Raw genomic sequence first — 13835 nt, 5'->3', positions numbered from 1 at the left:
CAAATGAGGCTAAGGCATAATGTATTTATAGCAAATGTTGAGGATGAATAGACGTCACTGTTGGGCTTCTGAGCCTACATAAGTTTGCTGGCCGACCTTGACAATTTGTCCATAATCAAATTAAATTCATAACTTCATTTCTACATGTCGGAATCAGATGATCTTTAGATCAAACCTACACCTCTTGGAGAGAGGAACCCAAGAAAAATATTAGCTGTCATAAATAAGATGACCCATGTGGAGTTTGGCCCTGGTTGCCAATTTTAACACTCCCTCTCAACTAGGGAGAACTCTATCTGCTAATCCATCTGCCAATCTGTACTATCTCTGCCATCAATGCATTGCTCTGCACTGCTTTGCTCTACTCTGCTGAACTATGAAGAAGAAGAAGTGATCGAGAATGTATCATACCATTCTCTACTGACCCGAAGTCAGTCCCAAATAAAAGAGAGTGTCTCATACCACTCTTACTGACCCGAAGTCAGTTCCAATCAAAAGAGAGTGTCTCATACCACTCTCACTGACCCGAAGTTAGTTCCCATTGATCCTAGATCAATATCGGTCATCCTAGCATAGGGAGTACGGTAGTATACGATGCATCCATCGGTAGTAATACGGTCCCTATTCTCATTTCTGTACTCATTGGCCAGATGAGAGGTACTTCCCATGAGTCCCAGACTGCATGGGTAGGATGTCTTAGCAGGAGAAGGATGAACCACTTATCCTGCCTACATGTCACCAAGGGGTATCATAGGGGAAGGCTGAACCACTCACCCTGTACACAACAAACCACTAGGGGAAGGCTGAACCACTCATCCTATGGTTGCTCATTGCTCCAAGAAGTACCCCAAGCACCTTGGAGCTCCCGGAGCTCAATGTCCATCTCATACAGGACTCCCATAAGAGGGTCTCTCCACGACTCCAAATTGTTCTTGGAAGGCCAAGAATTTGACCTTCCCCATGGGCTTTGTTAGAATATCAACGACTTGCTCATCAGTCCCAATGTGATGGAGCCTTATTGCTCCTCGTTGTACCATATTCCGGATAAAGTGGTACCTGATATCTATATGCTTGGAGTGATCATGAAACACGAGATTCTCTAATAATCAGATCCCACTTTGGTTGTCGTAGAGGATCACGGTGGTATCTAGCACATGTTCAAACAACTCACTAAAGAGGTTCCTCAATTAGACAGCTTCACAGGAGGCCATATTAGCAACTATGCATTCGGACTTGGCGGTGCTCAAGGCAACCAATTTTTGCTTCTTGCTCATCCAGGATATCGAAGCAGAACCAAAAGAAAAACAACATCCAAAAGTGCTCTTGCGATCCACCACACTGCCAGCCCAATCAGCATTAGAATAACCATGCAGCCTCACATTTACGGCAGTGTATCTCAGTCCATGAGTGATTGTGCCCTGAAGATATCTCAGAAGATTCTTGGCAACAATCCAATGTATATGATGAGGCTCAACCATGTATTGGCTCAAAGTGTTAACTGCAAAACATATGTCCAAACAGGAGTTCATCAAGAACATCAGTGCTCCTATGAGTTGACGATACTCAAAAGCATTTCCCAATTGAGGTCCAACAATGCTACCACATAACTTCTTAAAGTTGAATTCCATCAGAGTAGTGACAGGCTTGCAGTCCACCATCCCAAATCTTTTCAATATCTTCACAACATATTTTCCTTGAGAGAGGAAAATTTCACCCGACTTTTGCCAGATCTCCAACCCTAGGAAATAGTGCATCGGTCCTAGGTCCATCTCAAATTCAGAAGCCAACTCCCTCTTACATTTGTGAATGAGAGGGTTTGCACCTATCAGAAAGAGGTCGACATAAAGTACCAGAATGAGAGGTTTACCATTTTCAACCTTAAAGTAAAGGTTCGGATCGGCTTCACTTCTAGTGAATCCTAGCTTCATCAGATAGCTATTGATCCTCTCATACCAAGCCCAGGGTGCTTGCTTCAACCCATAGAGAGCTTTCTTCAACCTGCATACATGAGATTCCTGATCATGAACCTCAAACCCCTCGGGTTGTGCCACATAGACTTCCTCTTTGATTGAACCATTCAAGAAGGCGGTCTTGACATCCATTTGATGTAGGTTCCATCCTTGCGAGGCAACAAGGGCTATGATCGAGCGGATGGTGGTGTATCAGGCAACAAGTGCAAATATCTCATTGTAATCTACACCTTCCTTTTGAGAGAAGCCTCTAGCAACAAAGCGAGCCTTGAACTTTTGTGCACTTCCATTAGCTCCATGCTTGATTTTGTGGAGCCAATTAGAGGTGAGAACCGATTTGTCCTGGGGTTTAGGGACCACATCCCAAACATTGTTCTTCATAATTGATTCGTATTCTTCCTTCATAGCATCCTTCCATACTTGTTGCTTCACGACTTCTTTGAATGATGAAGGCTCATTTTGAATGATAGTGCTCATGACGGTCAAGTATCCTTGATACCTGTTTGGCTTCTTGCTTTCATGGAAAGTCCTCTTTGGTGCAATATGTCTCTCGGCATCTTCGAGAGTCTCCCTAAGCCATGAGGGTCTCCTCTTGGAGGAAGAAGGCTCATGAGGAGGAGGATCAATAGGATCCATAGGTTCATCACCAAGAGGCATTGTTTCGTCCTCCTTTTCACCTTGATTTTCAGCGTCAGCTTCTTTGTCCTTCCTTAGGATAGGAAGGTTGTTGATCTTCCTGAGGGCCGTATCTTCGTTGAAGGTGACATCATGACTTATCTCAACTTCCTTTTGACCAACCACATAAATTCTATATCCCTTATAATTTTCACTATAGCCCACAAAGATTCCTTTCTTCCCAGATGCACCCAATTTGCTTCTTTTCTCTTTCGGCACATGAAAATATACAGGGCTTCCAAAAATTCTAAAATGAGAGACATCGGGTTTCTTACCAGTGAACATTTCTTCGGGAGTCTTGGAGTCCAATGCTTGATGAGGGCATCAATTTTGAACATACACGACAATATTTGCAGCTTCAACCCATAGAAACTTTGGAAGTTCTTGATCATGAAGCATGGCACAGACAACTTCTACAATAAAGCGATTCTTCCTTTCAACCACACCATTATGCTCGGGAGTGTATGACGTTGTAGTCTCCCTCTTAATGCCAACTTCTCTGCAATAATCTTGGAATTCATTAGATTTGTACTCAGTCCCATTATCAGTCCTCAATATCTTGATTTTCTTCTCGAATTGGTTTTCGATCAAGGCTTTGAAGTGTCGGAATCAGGGGAACACTTAATCCTTCTTCTTCAAGAAGTAGATCCAGGTCTTGCAAGAATAATCATCTGTAAAGGTGAGATAATATAAGTATCCTCCCAAGGAGTTTACGGGCATCATACCAGATATGTCAAAGTGGACCAATTGCAATATTTCTGTGGTCTTGCTATTACTTGAGGGGAATGGTCCCCTTGTAATTTTTCCTTTGGCACATCCCAGACATACACCTTCATACTCTACTTTGAACTCGGGCATACCTGTCACCATCTGTGTCACATCAGGTAGGGCCTTATAATGAAGATGGGCAAACCTCCGGTGCCATAGTTTAGATTGTAGAGATGTGTCGGAAGACATGGCTCCCAATGAACTTCCTCTAACTTGATACAAAGTGTCAACGCTAAACCCAAGAGTAAAAGCATCTTTAAAATTTCTTTTCCAAACACGTACCTTTCCATCGATGAATGCCACCTTGAATCCTTTTTCCTCCATGGCTGAAATGGACACCAGGTTCTTCTTGAGATTAGGTACATATAGTACTTCTTGCAAATGAATAGTGTTACCTTGATTCAATTGAAGGGTAACATTCCCTACCCCCTTCATGGGATAGGTGGCATCGTCTCCAAGGCTGATCTCCAAGTTTGTCTCCTTTTCTATCAGATTAGAGAGGGCTTCCTTGTATCCAGTGAAGTGCCTTGAGGCACCACTATCGATCAACCAATTTCCCAAAGTGTCTGGAGGAGAGGTAGTGAAGAGGGCCAATATAAGATAATACTCTTTTTGCTTACTGTTAACAACATTGGATTCTTCATACTTGGAGTTCCTTGATTTCTTGGAGGGTCGACCATTTCCTTGATGTCTTGCATTCCTTTTTTGTTAAAACTAGCAACTAGGGCCAAACTCCATGTGGGTCATCTTATTTATGGCAACATATATTTTTATTGGATCCTCTCATCGAGAGGTGTAGGATTGATCTAAAGATCATCCGATTCCGATAAGTATTTATGAAGTTATGAATTTATTTATGTTATAAATCAAATTGTCAAGTCGGCCAACAACTTGAGTAGGCTCAGAAGCCCAATAGATGTGTCTATTCATCATCCACGTTTTAGTATAAATAGAAGAGGATTTGAAGTCATTTTGGACACACTTCTCATGTGATCTCCTCTCCACATCTTTGGGTTTTTGGAGAAGGAGAAACGCTGAGAGTATATGCTAGTGTATGATGCCCTAGCCGCAGTACAAACATGCCCTAGCCGCAGGTCATAAAGACAGGACATACGCAGGATACGCTGTTCTTTGTGGATGTTATACGCTGTTCATAGAGGATGTTATATGCTGGTCATATAACGCATAGAGAGCACTCATACGCTGTCCAGAAGCCCTAACACGCAGTCAAGGGAGCACTCATACGTTGTCTAGAAACTCTAACACGCAGTCAATGGAACAATTATGAACGCAGTCAAGGGAGCACTCATACGCTGTCTAGAAGACCTGTTCACGCAGCCATAAAAGCACAAAACTCATATTCAGATGGTTCTGAGATTTCACATGGAAGAGGAGCCGCTGTGATATGAAGGAACCCGCAGTCTATATGCACTCAATCACTGTCTTGAAGACTTTAATACGCAAGGCATAGACCTTACACGCAGCTCATGAAGACATTCATTCACAGTCAGCGTGATGCCTTAATCTGCTCCATTGTCATATGGAAGAGCCGCAGGTAGATGGTAGCCACAATATGGAACAGCCGCAGTCATAATTAGATAGCCGTTGATCATACTTGATGGAGAGCAGGCATAGATGGTAGCCACAGCATGGAAGAGCCGCAAATGGAGGCACTATAATACGCTGTCCAAGCAGCCCTATACACAGTCAATGAAAACATCGAAGAGCAGCAAGGAGACCTGTTTTGTTGTAGGTGGCAGCATAATGATAAACGAGATCATGGGAAGCATGATGATGTATGAGATCATGGGCAGCATAATGATGCATGATGATGTATGGGATTATGGGCAGCATAATGATGCATGATGATGAGCAGCTAAGGCTGATACGCATATGGCTGTATAATGAAGCAACAAAAGGATAGTGTTGCAGCAAAGCAACGAGAAGTTATAATAGCAGCATGATGGGCACATTAGCAAGGGCAGCATGATGATGAGAGCAGGAGCAGCTCAGTCATCAAGGTTCAACACACTGTGATAGTACAACAAGGTGCTACATGGCGGGGTGCAGAAAATGATCGAGAGCCAGCGCTATGATAGGTGAAGGAGTCACCTTAGAGAATCAGTTGAAGCAATATGTCTTCAGCTGATCTCATGCAGATATCAAAGTCAAAGTATTGACTTCTATTGTAAATGTACCATCTCTCTCACTTTCTCTGCTAAACTTTGAAGAACATAAAAGAAGAATTGATCAAGGGTTTCCCCACATTGTGGGGTTTGTCCCTGGCTAACGCCACATCTTGTGTCCTCTTGTCTTGGCTTGTCTTTTGCGATTTATATTTATGTTCTATTTGCAGTTTACTTTAATGCTGATGTGGTTGCTAATTTGGGAAATTGAAATGAATTGCTCTAGCATAGAACATACCTAAAATTAACATTTTTCCTTTGCCATTCCTTTGATCGTTGTTGTTGAAGTTGCCCCTAGGATGATTGTGATCATCATCATGTGATGTGTCCCTTCTATTTGGACACTCCCTTGCATAATGGCCAAACTTATTGCAAACAAAGCATCTTCCCTTCCTTCCATTTTTGAATCTTGGTCTTCCTTGACTTGAACCTGCATTGTTCTTCCTCTTGGCATGAGCGGAGAATGCAGTGGGGTTGCTTCTATTAGAAGGCATTTCTTGCTCCACCATTCTTGTTTCTTCTTGAATGCATCTCGACATCAGTTCTTCAAACATTGATATTCGATCATTGTTGAGTATAGTGGTTCTAAATACATACCACTAAGGAATGACTTCTCCAATCGAGAGTAGATCATTCTTGATCTCAGTAATCCTCAGGAAATAGGATTGAATGTTCTCATCCTTGCCCTTCTTAATATCCTTCAACTTGTTTTTGAGAAATAAAATTTGATTAGCATTACTAACCTTGAACATGTCGACCAACCTGTCGTAGATCTCCTTGGAGGTCTTCAATTCGGAGATATAGGCCACCAGATGCTTGTCAATGGAATCCCTTATATCTTCTTCACTTTTGACTTCAGCCCTATTGTACTTGCTCTTCGTGGCAGCCAGTGCATTTGAAGGAGGTTCAGGGATTTTATCCTACACATAATCCATCACTTCTTTTTCTTCCAAGTTCAAATCAAGAGACATCTTCCATCCATGATAGTCAGATTTATCATGGAGCTTGTCTTCAACCGAGAAGTAGGATGAGGAACCCATTGAGCCTTTTGTCCTTGCCCAACTGCCTTTGGTGATTGCTCTTTCACTCTTGCTTGGGCTTTGTCTTCACCTCAGCTCCGATACCATGTTAATTTTAGGCAACAATGGTATGTTCTATGCTTTAGAACAATTTTACTTCAATTTCTTAATTAGCCCAATATCAATATTCAGTTTAGCAATCATATCAACATGATAGTAAAATGCAGATAGAACGTAAACATAAACGATAGAAGACAAGCCAAGACAAGAGGACATAAGATGTCATGAAACCAACTCATAAAAAGATAGAAAACATAGATCAACGCCTTAGAAATAAGCCTCTTCGAGGGGGCAATCTCTTTTACATTACACAAATGAACAATTCTTGGATGATACAAATGACAAGACCTCCTTTCTATACATAGGAGTCTAAGGGGTCATAATATAATCAGAGCCGACATAACAATAATAATGTAAGGGCACAATAATAACAATAGTGGGCTTCTATGGGGCACAATAATAACAATATGGGGACTACATGGGTACAACAATATAATCAGGGGGTTGTACTAATAACAATAAGGGGTTACACTAGTAGTATAGGGGCCTAACATGCCCTTCTCCTTCAAAAAGTGTTGTCCTCAATGCTTGAGTAGTTCTTGATGCTTCTGTATAAAATTCTTGTCTTTCCATGTGAAATCTTCAACAGGTAAGTTCTTCCACTTGATGAGATGCTTTGAAATTGATCGATTTCGTAGCTGTCGACTTCTCAGTTTTGTAAATGCTTCAGGTTACAATATGCTTTTTCCTTCTTTGTCAAGTTCTGGCAATATTGTTGGCACTGGGATATTCAGAAACTTTTGAATGAGTTCCCACCCTGCTTCGCCATTCTTCCATTCATACCTTCCTTTGTTTCTCAAATTTGGTTGGATAATTGTACCAACCTCTACCAGTTCTGCAACCATATGTTCAATTTCACTCCTTTGGGCATATGGATATCTATAAGGCTCGACGTTGGAACACATCCTGGAATAAAATGAATAGCATGATCATGATCACGAATACATGGGAGAACTTTGGGAGTCTCAAATACCTTGGAATGATTGTCCAAGACTTTTTGGAGATCTGGAGAAATACATGATTTTGATGTGCGAACAGTTAGCGAACATAATTGTGCAATTACGCCTCATTGTTCTTTCTTTAGAAGCTTTGTCATTCCGTCAGAGTTGATTATCTTTCCTGGTTTCCCTGTGATACCCCTTAATTCAACTTCCTTTCCTTCCGAAGAAAATTTCATAAAACGTTCTTGAAAATTAAAAGCTATTGTACCCAAGGATTGTAGCCATTGGACTCCTAGTACAACATCAGCACCACCCATTGGAACGGAAAACATTGGGCTATTCAATACATATTCTCCCATGGATAGCTTGATATTATGGCACTTTCCAGAGCAATTTATGGTTCCTCCACTTACAACTGTCACTTGACACTTTGGTGCTGGATCTAGGAAGCAATTCAAGTCCTTGGCTATATTACAATTAATAAAATTATGGGTACTACCCGAATCAATCAACACTATTACCTTTTTCTTCTTGATATGTCCTTCTATCTTTACAGTTTGAGGAGTGGTAATTCCGACGAATGCATTATAAGATATGGTCGGATTCATTTCTTCTTTCTCCGGGGTTGGTTCTTGGTGAGTATCCTTTTCTTTTGACGTTTCTTGAAACTTTGGCATGATTTTTAAAGAGTTCATGAAAACTTATAGAGTGTTCTAGGATCCAATTTGGATCATGGACATAGCTTAAAGACAACTTGAAGATTAATGAGTTGAACTTGAGGGCTGACCTCACTCATTTGGACGTCACTTTGCTTTTTGGGGGTTTAATGACCCATTTTATGGTATGAAGGGTCACTTTCATGCTTCATAGAGGTGCCTTGACTTGAGGTATGGTCATGGACATTCAATTGAGACATATCTTGAAGGTTAATGAGCATTATTTGAGGATTTTATGGTGCTGTTTTGGAGGAGCCACCCCCTTTGGAGCGTTTTATGTCGTCTCTCTTCTAATGAGGATTTTGTGCATACGTGGCATCATATTCTTATTTTTGACTTAGTTTCATTGATTGTGTGGATGGCAATCCACTTTCATATGTTTCCTTCACCTCGTTTTAGAGAATAAAAATGGGAAGGAGTTCGAAGCCTCATCCGTAAAAAAGGCTTTTCTCTCATTCCAAATTGTTGTGAATTGGTGGAGATCATTTTCGTAAGCCATTAATAGAAGATCTTTTTTGGTATTAACCTCCTTGGGATTCTCTCTTTCTTGGTTCATTGAAGATATATTTGTATGTTCAAGACTTCTACTAGCTAGCAAAATCAATCCATTTGAAGGGCATCTTTGCCACCTGGAAGGAGAATGTCTAGGGTTGTTTCTTTGACTTTTTCCTTCATTGGTTTAACAAGTGCTCAAACTTTTGTTTTGTTTAAACTTTGGCTTATGCTCCTTGACAAGGGTTTTAAGTATTCTTTTCCATTCCATTGTTGATCTTGTTGGTGAAGGCTATTCCTTTTAAGGAAACTCTTCTTGTAGGGCCTTGGTTTTCATGATTGTCTTGATTAGACAAGGGATTATTTGGTCTTTAGAACCTAATCTCTTTTTTAAATCCATAAACATTGAATAACCAAATTTGAGAGGGACATTTTATTTGACCCCATAAGCACTAAGTGGAGATAATGTAATAAGCTTACTTCCAACAACCAACCGAAAACCTTAAAAACCAAAATATTTTATTTCTTGTCTTGCGAAAGATAAAAATACAGAAAAATATAAAATAAAAATACCTCAAAAAATATTTATCCATTGTCCAGTGCAATGCTAACGGTTTATTTCATCTTTCTAGATATATTTGTCCCATGGTTCATGCTTGATTAATTCTAACCCTATAAGGCAAAACAGCTCCATAGATTTGTGCATCAAGGTGTTATCTAACAATTTGTGCGCTGATTAAAGTTGTTTACTACAAGAAGGAAAATCAAAATTAGTGAAACCCTAAAAGGTGCATTCTAACGCTACCTTAGCTTATATTTCATGCTTAGATTGTTTATAAAACTTATTTAACAAAATCAGGCAGTGAAATGCATCTCGTAAATTTTTAATTGTGTTTGTATTTCATTTTGGAGATTTTTGGTGAAACCCTAGGGGGGATTCACCACCTCCTTTTACAAGTTTGAGCTAATTGCATGATTATTTATCATTGAGATTGTAAATTTAATCATATGTGGGCTGATTTTACATGTTATATTCATCGCCCTAGCAAAACCATCCAAGGTTTATTCTTTTAAGTGCCTTTTGGCACTCTTGGGTGTCCTTTCCTCGCTCCAAATTTGAATTTTCTGCATTTTTTTATTATAGATCAGATTTTAAGATTTGTGGACAGCAGCAAGCTTGTCCTATTTACAACATTATAATCAAGAGGTAACTCAAGTATAACATCCATCCTTGATGTATTAGTTTCTCTTTTGCTAATTTAATAAAGGATGTATTAGTCACTGAAATAAATTATGGACTCTGTAAAGCTTTTGAACGATGCTTTAAACACTATTAACTGGGATTCCAACATGAGATACAATTTATTGGTTTTGTATGTAAAGAATTTGATTCCAACTGTTTGTTGCCAATGTTGGGCATTTGGCTAGTTCTGTGTCAGCAGGTGCCCAGTGCGGATCTCCCTGGGTTAGGGGCACTAGTCGAATGTGGGGAAGCATTCCTTGGAAATAAAATGTAAATAATTTGATTAATTCTGTTTAACAACATGATGAACTTTTGTTGAGATTTCTGTTCTTCCTTCTTGTAGACAAAGACTCCTCGGCTTCTCCAGTCAATATTTGCTGCAATTGGAGATCTCTATTTGTACAAGCTAGCTGACCGTATTTTTGGCAAGCATGTTTCACGATGGGCAGTATCCTTTTCCAACATGTGAACATGTTGTTGTTTGAGCACAGCATTGACCTAGTATTTAATTTGGATTTTGATATAGGATGTAAATTTTCTTTCATTGAGATAGAGATTCTTAACTTTCATAAAAAATCAGCTTTTTTGTCAGATGTCCAACTGGTTTATGTTCTTCTGCATTACTCGAACACTATCAAATAGCTTGGAGACAGTGTTGATTACTGTATCTCTGTTTTACTGGCCATGTCATAATTTCCGTTCTAGTCAAGCATGCGACTCTCCCATGTCAAGAAAATTAGCTTTGTTTTTTGCAGCATTATCTTGTGCTATTCGACCTACGAGTGCAATAGTGTGGTTGTATATTGGCATCTTACATTTCTATGAGACAAAGGACAAAATAAGGTTTCTTATTTTTGATGTCCTTCCCATAGGGTATGGCTGACAAAAATTGGAAGCATTTGTTGTTTAAAATGTTTTCTAGAAGGCTGATACTTCCGTTTCTGAGAAGATTGTGATGACTCTATTATTTATTTTACCATGACAGGACCATTGTTCTGATTGCGACATGTTTGTTGGATTGCTGGATGTATGGTTCATGGATCTTCGTACCTCTGAATTTTTTGAAATTCAATTTCTTTTCTGCTGGTGGAGATTATTATGGAACCCACCCATGGCATTGGTACTTCACACAGGGTTTTCCAGCAATAGTTTATACGTTCCTACCCATTTCAGTTGCAGGTGTTTGGCTGTCAAAAGAATGGCGGCTAGCTGGACTGATTGGATGGGTATTGGGACTTTATAGTCTCCTTGGTCACAAAGAATTCAGGTTAGTTTATTGTATCTACACCATTGGTTGAAATGTATTTCTGATTCTTTACTTGGTTGAAATGTATTTCTGATTCTTTACTCGGGATATATATTATAATTTTTCACAAGATGCCTACGTAATAGAAAAGTCATGGAAAATGAGACACTGTGACCCAGTTTGACAGAAGTTACTTCTTGTTTCTTGTGGTGATATCTGTTTAGTATTATTGGAGCAGATTTTTTTGTTTCACCCTTTGGGGTATCCTAGAGTAGATTAAGATAAGTCCAGATGTGAAGTTTATCCTTTTTAAACAAAATGCAAGTTACTTACAACCACTGTGGTCAGAAAAATGTAAATTTTTGACATTTTTGAAACTAAATGAGATAGTGTTAATTTTAGGTATGTTCTACGTTGAGAGCAAATTTACTTCAATTTTAAATATTAACTCAATATCAATTCCAGATTAGCAATTACATTTAGCATGATAGTAAAATGCAGATAGAACATAAACATAAATTGCAGAAGACAAGCCAAGACAAGAGGACACAAGATGTGGCGCCAGCCAGGGACAAATCCCAATGTGGGGAAACCCTTGATCAATTCTTCTTATATTCTTCAGTAGTTCAGAAGAGAGAGAGAGATAGTACATATACATCAGAAGTCAACATTTTGACTTGACAAAACAAGAGCAGAGATCTTCACTAATAAGATAACACATGAGGTAGCCGATCAGAACTTGGGTGAAGGCAAACTGCTTCAACTGATCCTCCAAGGTGATTCCATCATCATGCTGCACCCATCACAGAGCTGTTCTCATCACTGTGCTGCTCCCATCACTGAGCTGCACCCATCACTGCTATGCTGCATCTCAGCATGCTGCACTAATCATCACTGTGCTGCACCCATCATGCTGCACTTCCTCATCACTATGCTGCATCTCAACATGCTGCACTAATCATCACTATGCTGCTCCACTATCACTGTGCACTATGCTGCATCTCAACATGCTGCACTAATCATCACTATGCTGCTCCACTATCACTGTGCACTATGCTGCACCACTGTCACTGTGCACTATGCTGCACCATTCATCATGCTGCACTATGTTGCACCACTGTCACTGTGCACTACACTGCACCATTCATCATGCTACACTATGCTGCACCCAATATACTGCATCTAATATGCTGCAACTATTTACACTCAATGCATACCAGCCTTAGCTGCTTGCTATGGCTTACAGCCTAGCAGAGCAGCTAGGCTATAGTTGCAGACTCCTTCAACAGGTCCATGCAAACAGCTTTTCCCTCAGTCCTCTAATATAGAGACAGCTGCTCCCAAACATGCCTAAATCATGCCTTAGAACAACAGTCTTTACTACTGCTGCTAGGCTTCCTTTTATGACTGCACCTAGTCACCGATCTGCTCCTAGTGCATCTCCATACATGTGATAAGGCTTCTCCTATGACTGCGTAGGAAGGTCTCCTTGATGTGATGATCATCCTTCATTAGGACATTGTATATCCTTTCTTTTGGACTGCGTCTAACTGTGTGAGCTACAGCTAGGGCAACGTATATAGGCTTCTCAAAGTGCCTTGACTGAGTCTAAAATTCCCTTTAGAACTGCGGCTTAGAACAACAGATTAGTGTCACTTGCTAATCCTGCGTTTGGGGCTAAGAGTTGTCCTTCATGACAGCGTTCAGGTTACCCTTCATGACTGTGTATTAGAGCCTTATCTATGGTAGTTGTTGTCGCACAGATTATCACGACAACGCTTAGACCGGGGGCTGTCACTCTGATCCCTGATCTCTCCGTTTAAGCCTGTCTCCCACGGCTAAGGGGGGTAGACCCTATGGGAAAATGAATGACCAACTGTGAAACAGTTGGGTTGGGAGACACGAGAGGAAACAAGCACTTAATTGATTTTATTAATTTAATGGACCAGTGCCTTATGAAATGAATGATTAAACGATTATTTATCAGATGTTGCAGAAATATGAACTCATTAACAATCATTTACCATCAAATAACTCAAACAAAAATTAACTTTTACCAAATGCGAGATGATCGATAAATGCTCAATGGCTTAATGATGTTCCAGCAATTAAACTTCAAGAAAAATTAAATGCTTTGAATGATCATAAAATTTAAATGCTAACCAGTTACCACTTTCACATAGCCAACTTATAAACATTTAAATGCATTTAGCTATAGAGAAATGGAACATAAATACCATAAGAAACTCCAAAAAAAGAATTTTCGAATTTTTTGGTAAGCTTTTTCAAAAATATTTTTTATATATATATATATATATATATATATTTTAAACTTAAATCCTAAAAAATAAAATCTAATCTAAACTAAAGACTAAAAAGTAAAAAGAAAATTTTGAACTTTTTAATGAAAATTTATTTTTTATTATTATTATTATTATTATTTTTAATTGATCTATTTT

The 13835-nt window shown here is 39.5% G+C and overlaps 1 protein-coding gene across 2 annotated transcripts in view; it reads left to right on the top strand.

Annotated features, from left to right (window-relative positions):
- LOC149162740 (Alg9-like mannosyltransferase family) overlaps positions 1–13835 on the top strand; it is a 117388-nt gene that overhangs the window by 86078 nt on the left and 17475 nt on the right. For both annotated transcript variants that reach the window (XM_089437359.1, XM_089437360.1), the window contains exons 4-6: positions 10474–10578; positions 10711–11003; positions 11116–11397. In XM_089437359.1, the coding sequence (XP_089293485.1) occupies positions 10474–10578; positions 10711–11003; positions 11116–11397 (680 nt within the window). The remainder of the gene's footprint in view (positions 1–10473; positions 10579–10710; positions 11004–11115; positions 11398–13835) is intronic.

The sequence above is a fragment of the Pinus tabuliformis genome, chromosome 5_2, assembly GCF_031772625.1.
Source record: "Pinus tabuliformis cultivar Carrire ecotype Pingquan chromosome 5_2, CPIR1, whole genome shotgun sequence".
NCBI lineage: Eukaryota > Viridiplantae > Streptophyta > Pinopsida > Pinales > Pinaceae > Pinus > Pinus tabuliformis.
The sequence above is the reverse complement of the archived record's forward strand: the minus strand, read 5'-3'. Positions and strand labels throughout refer to the sequence as shown.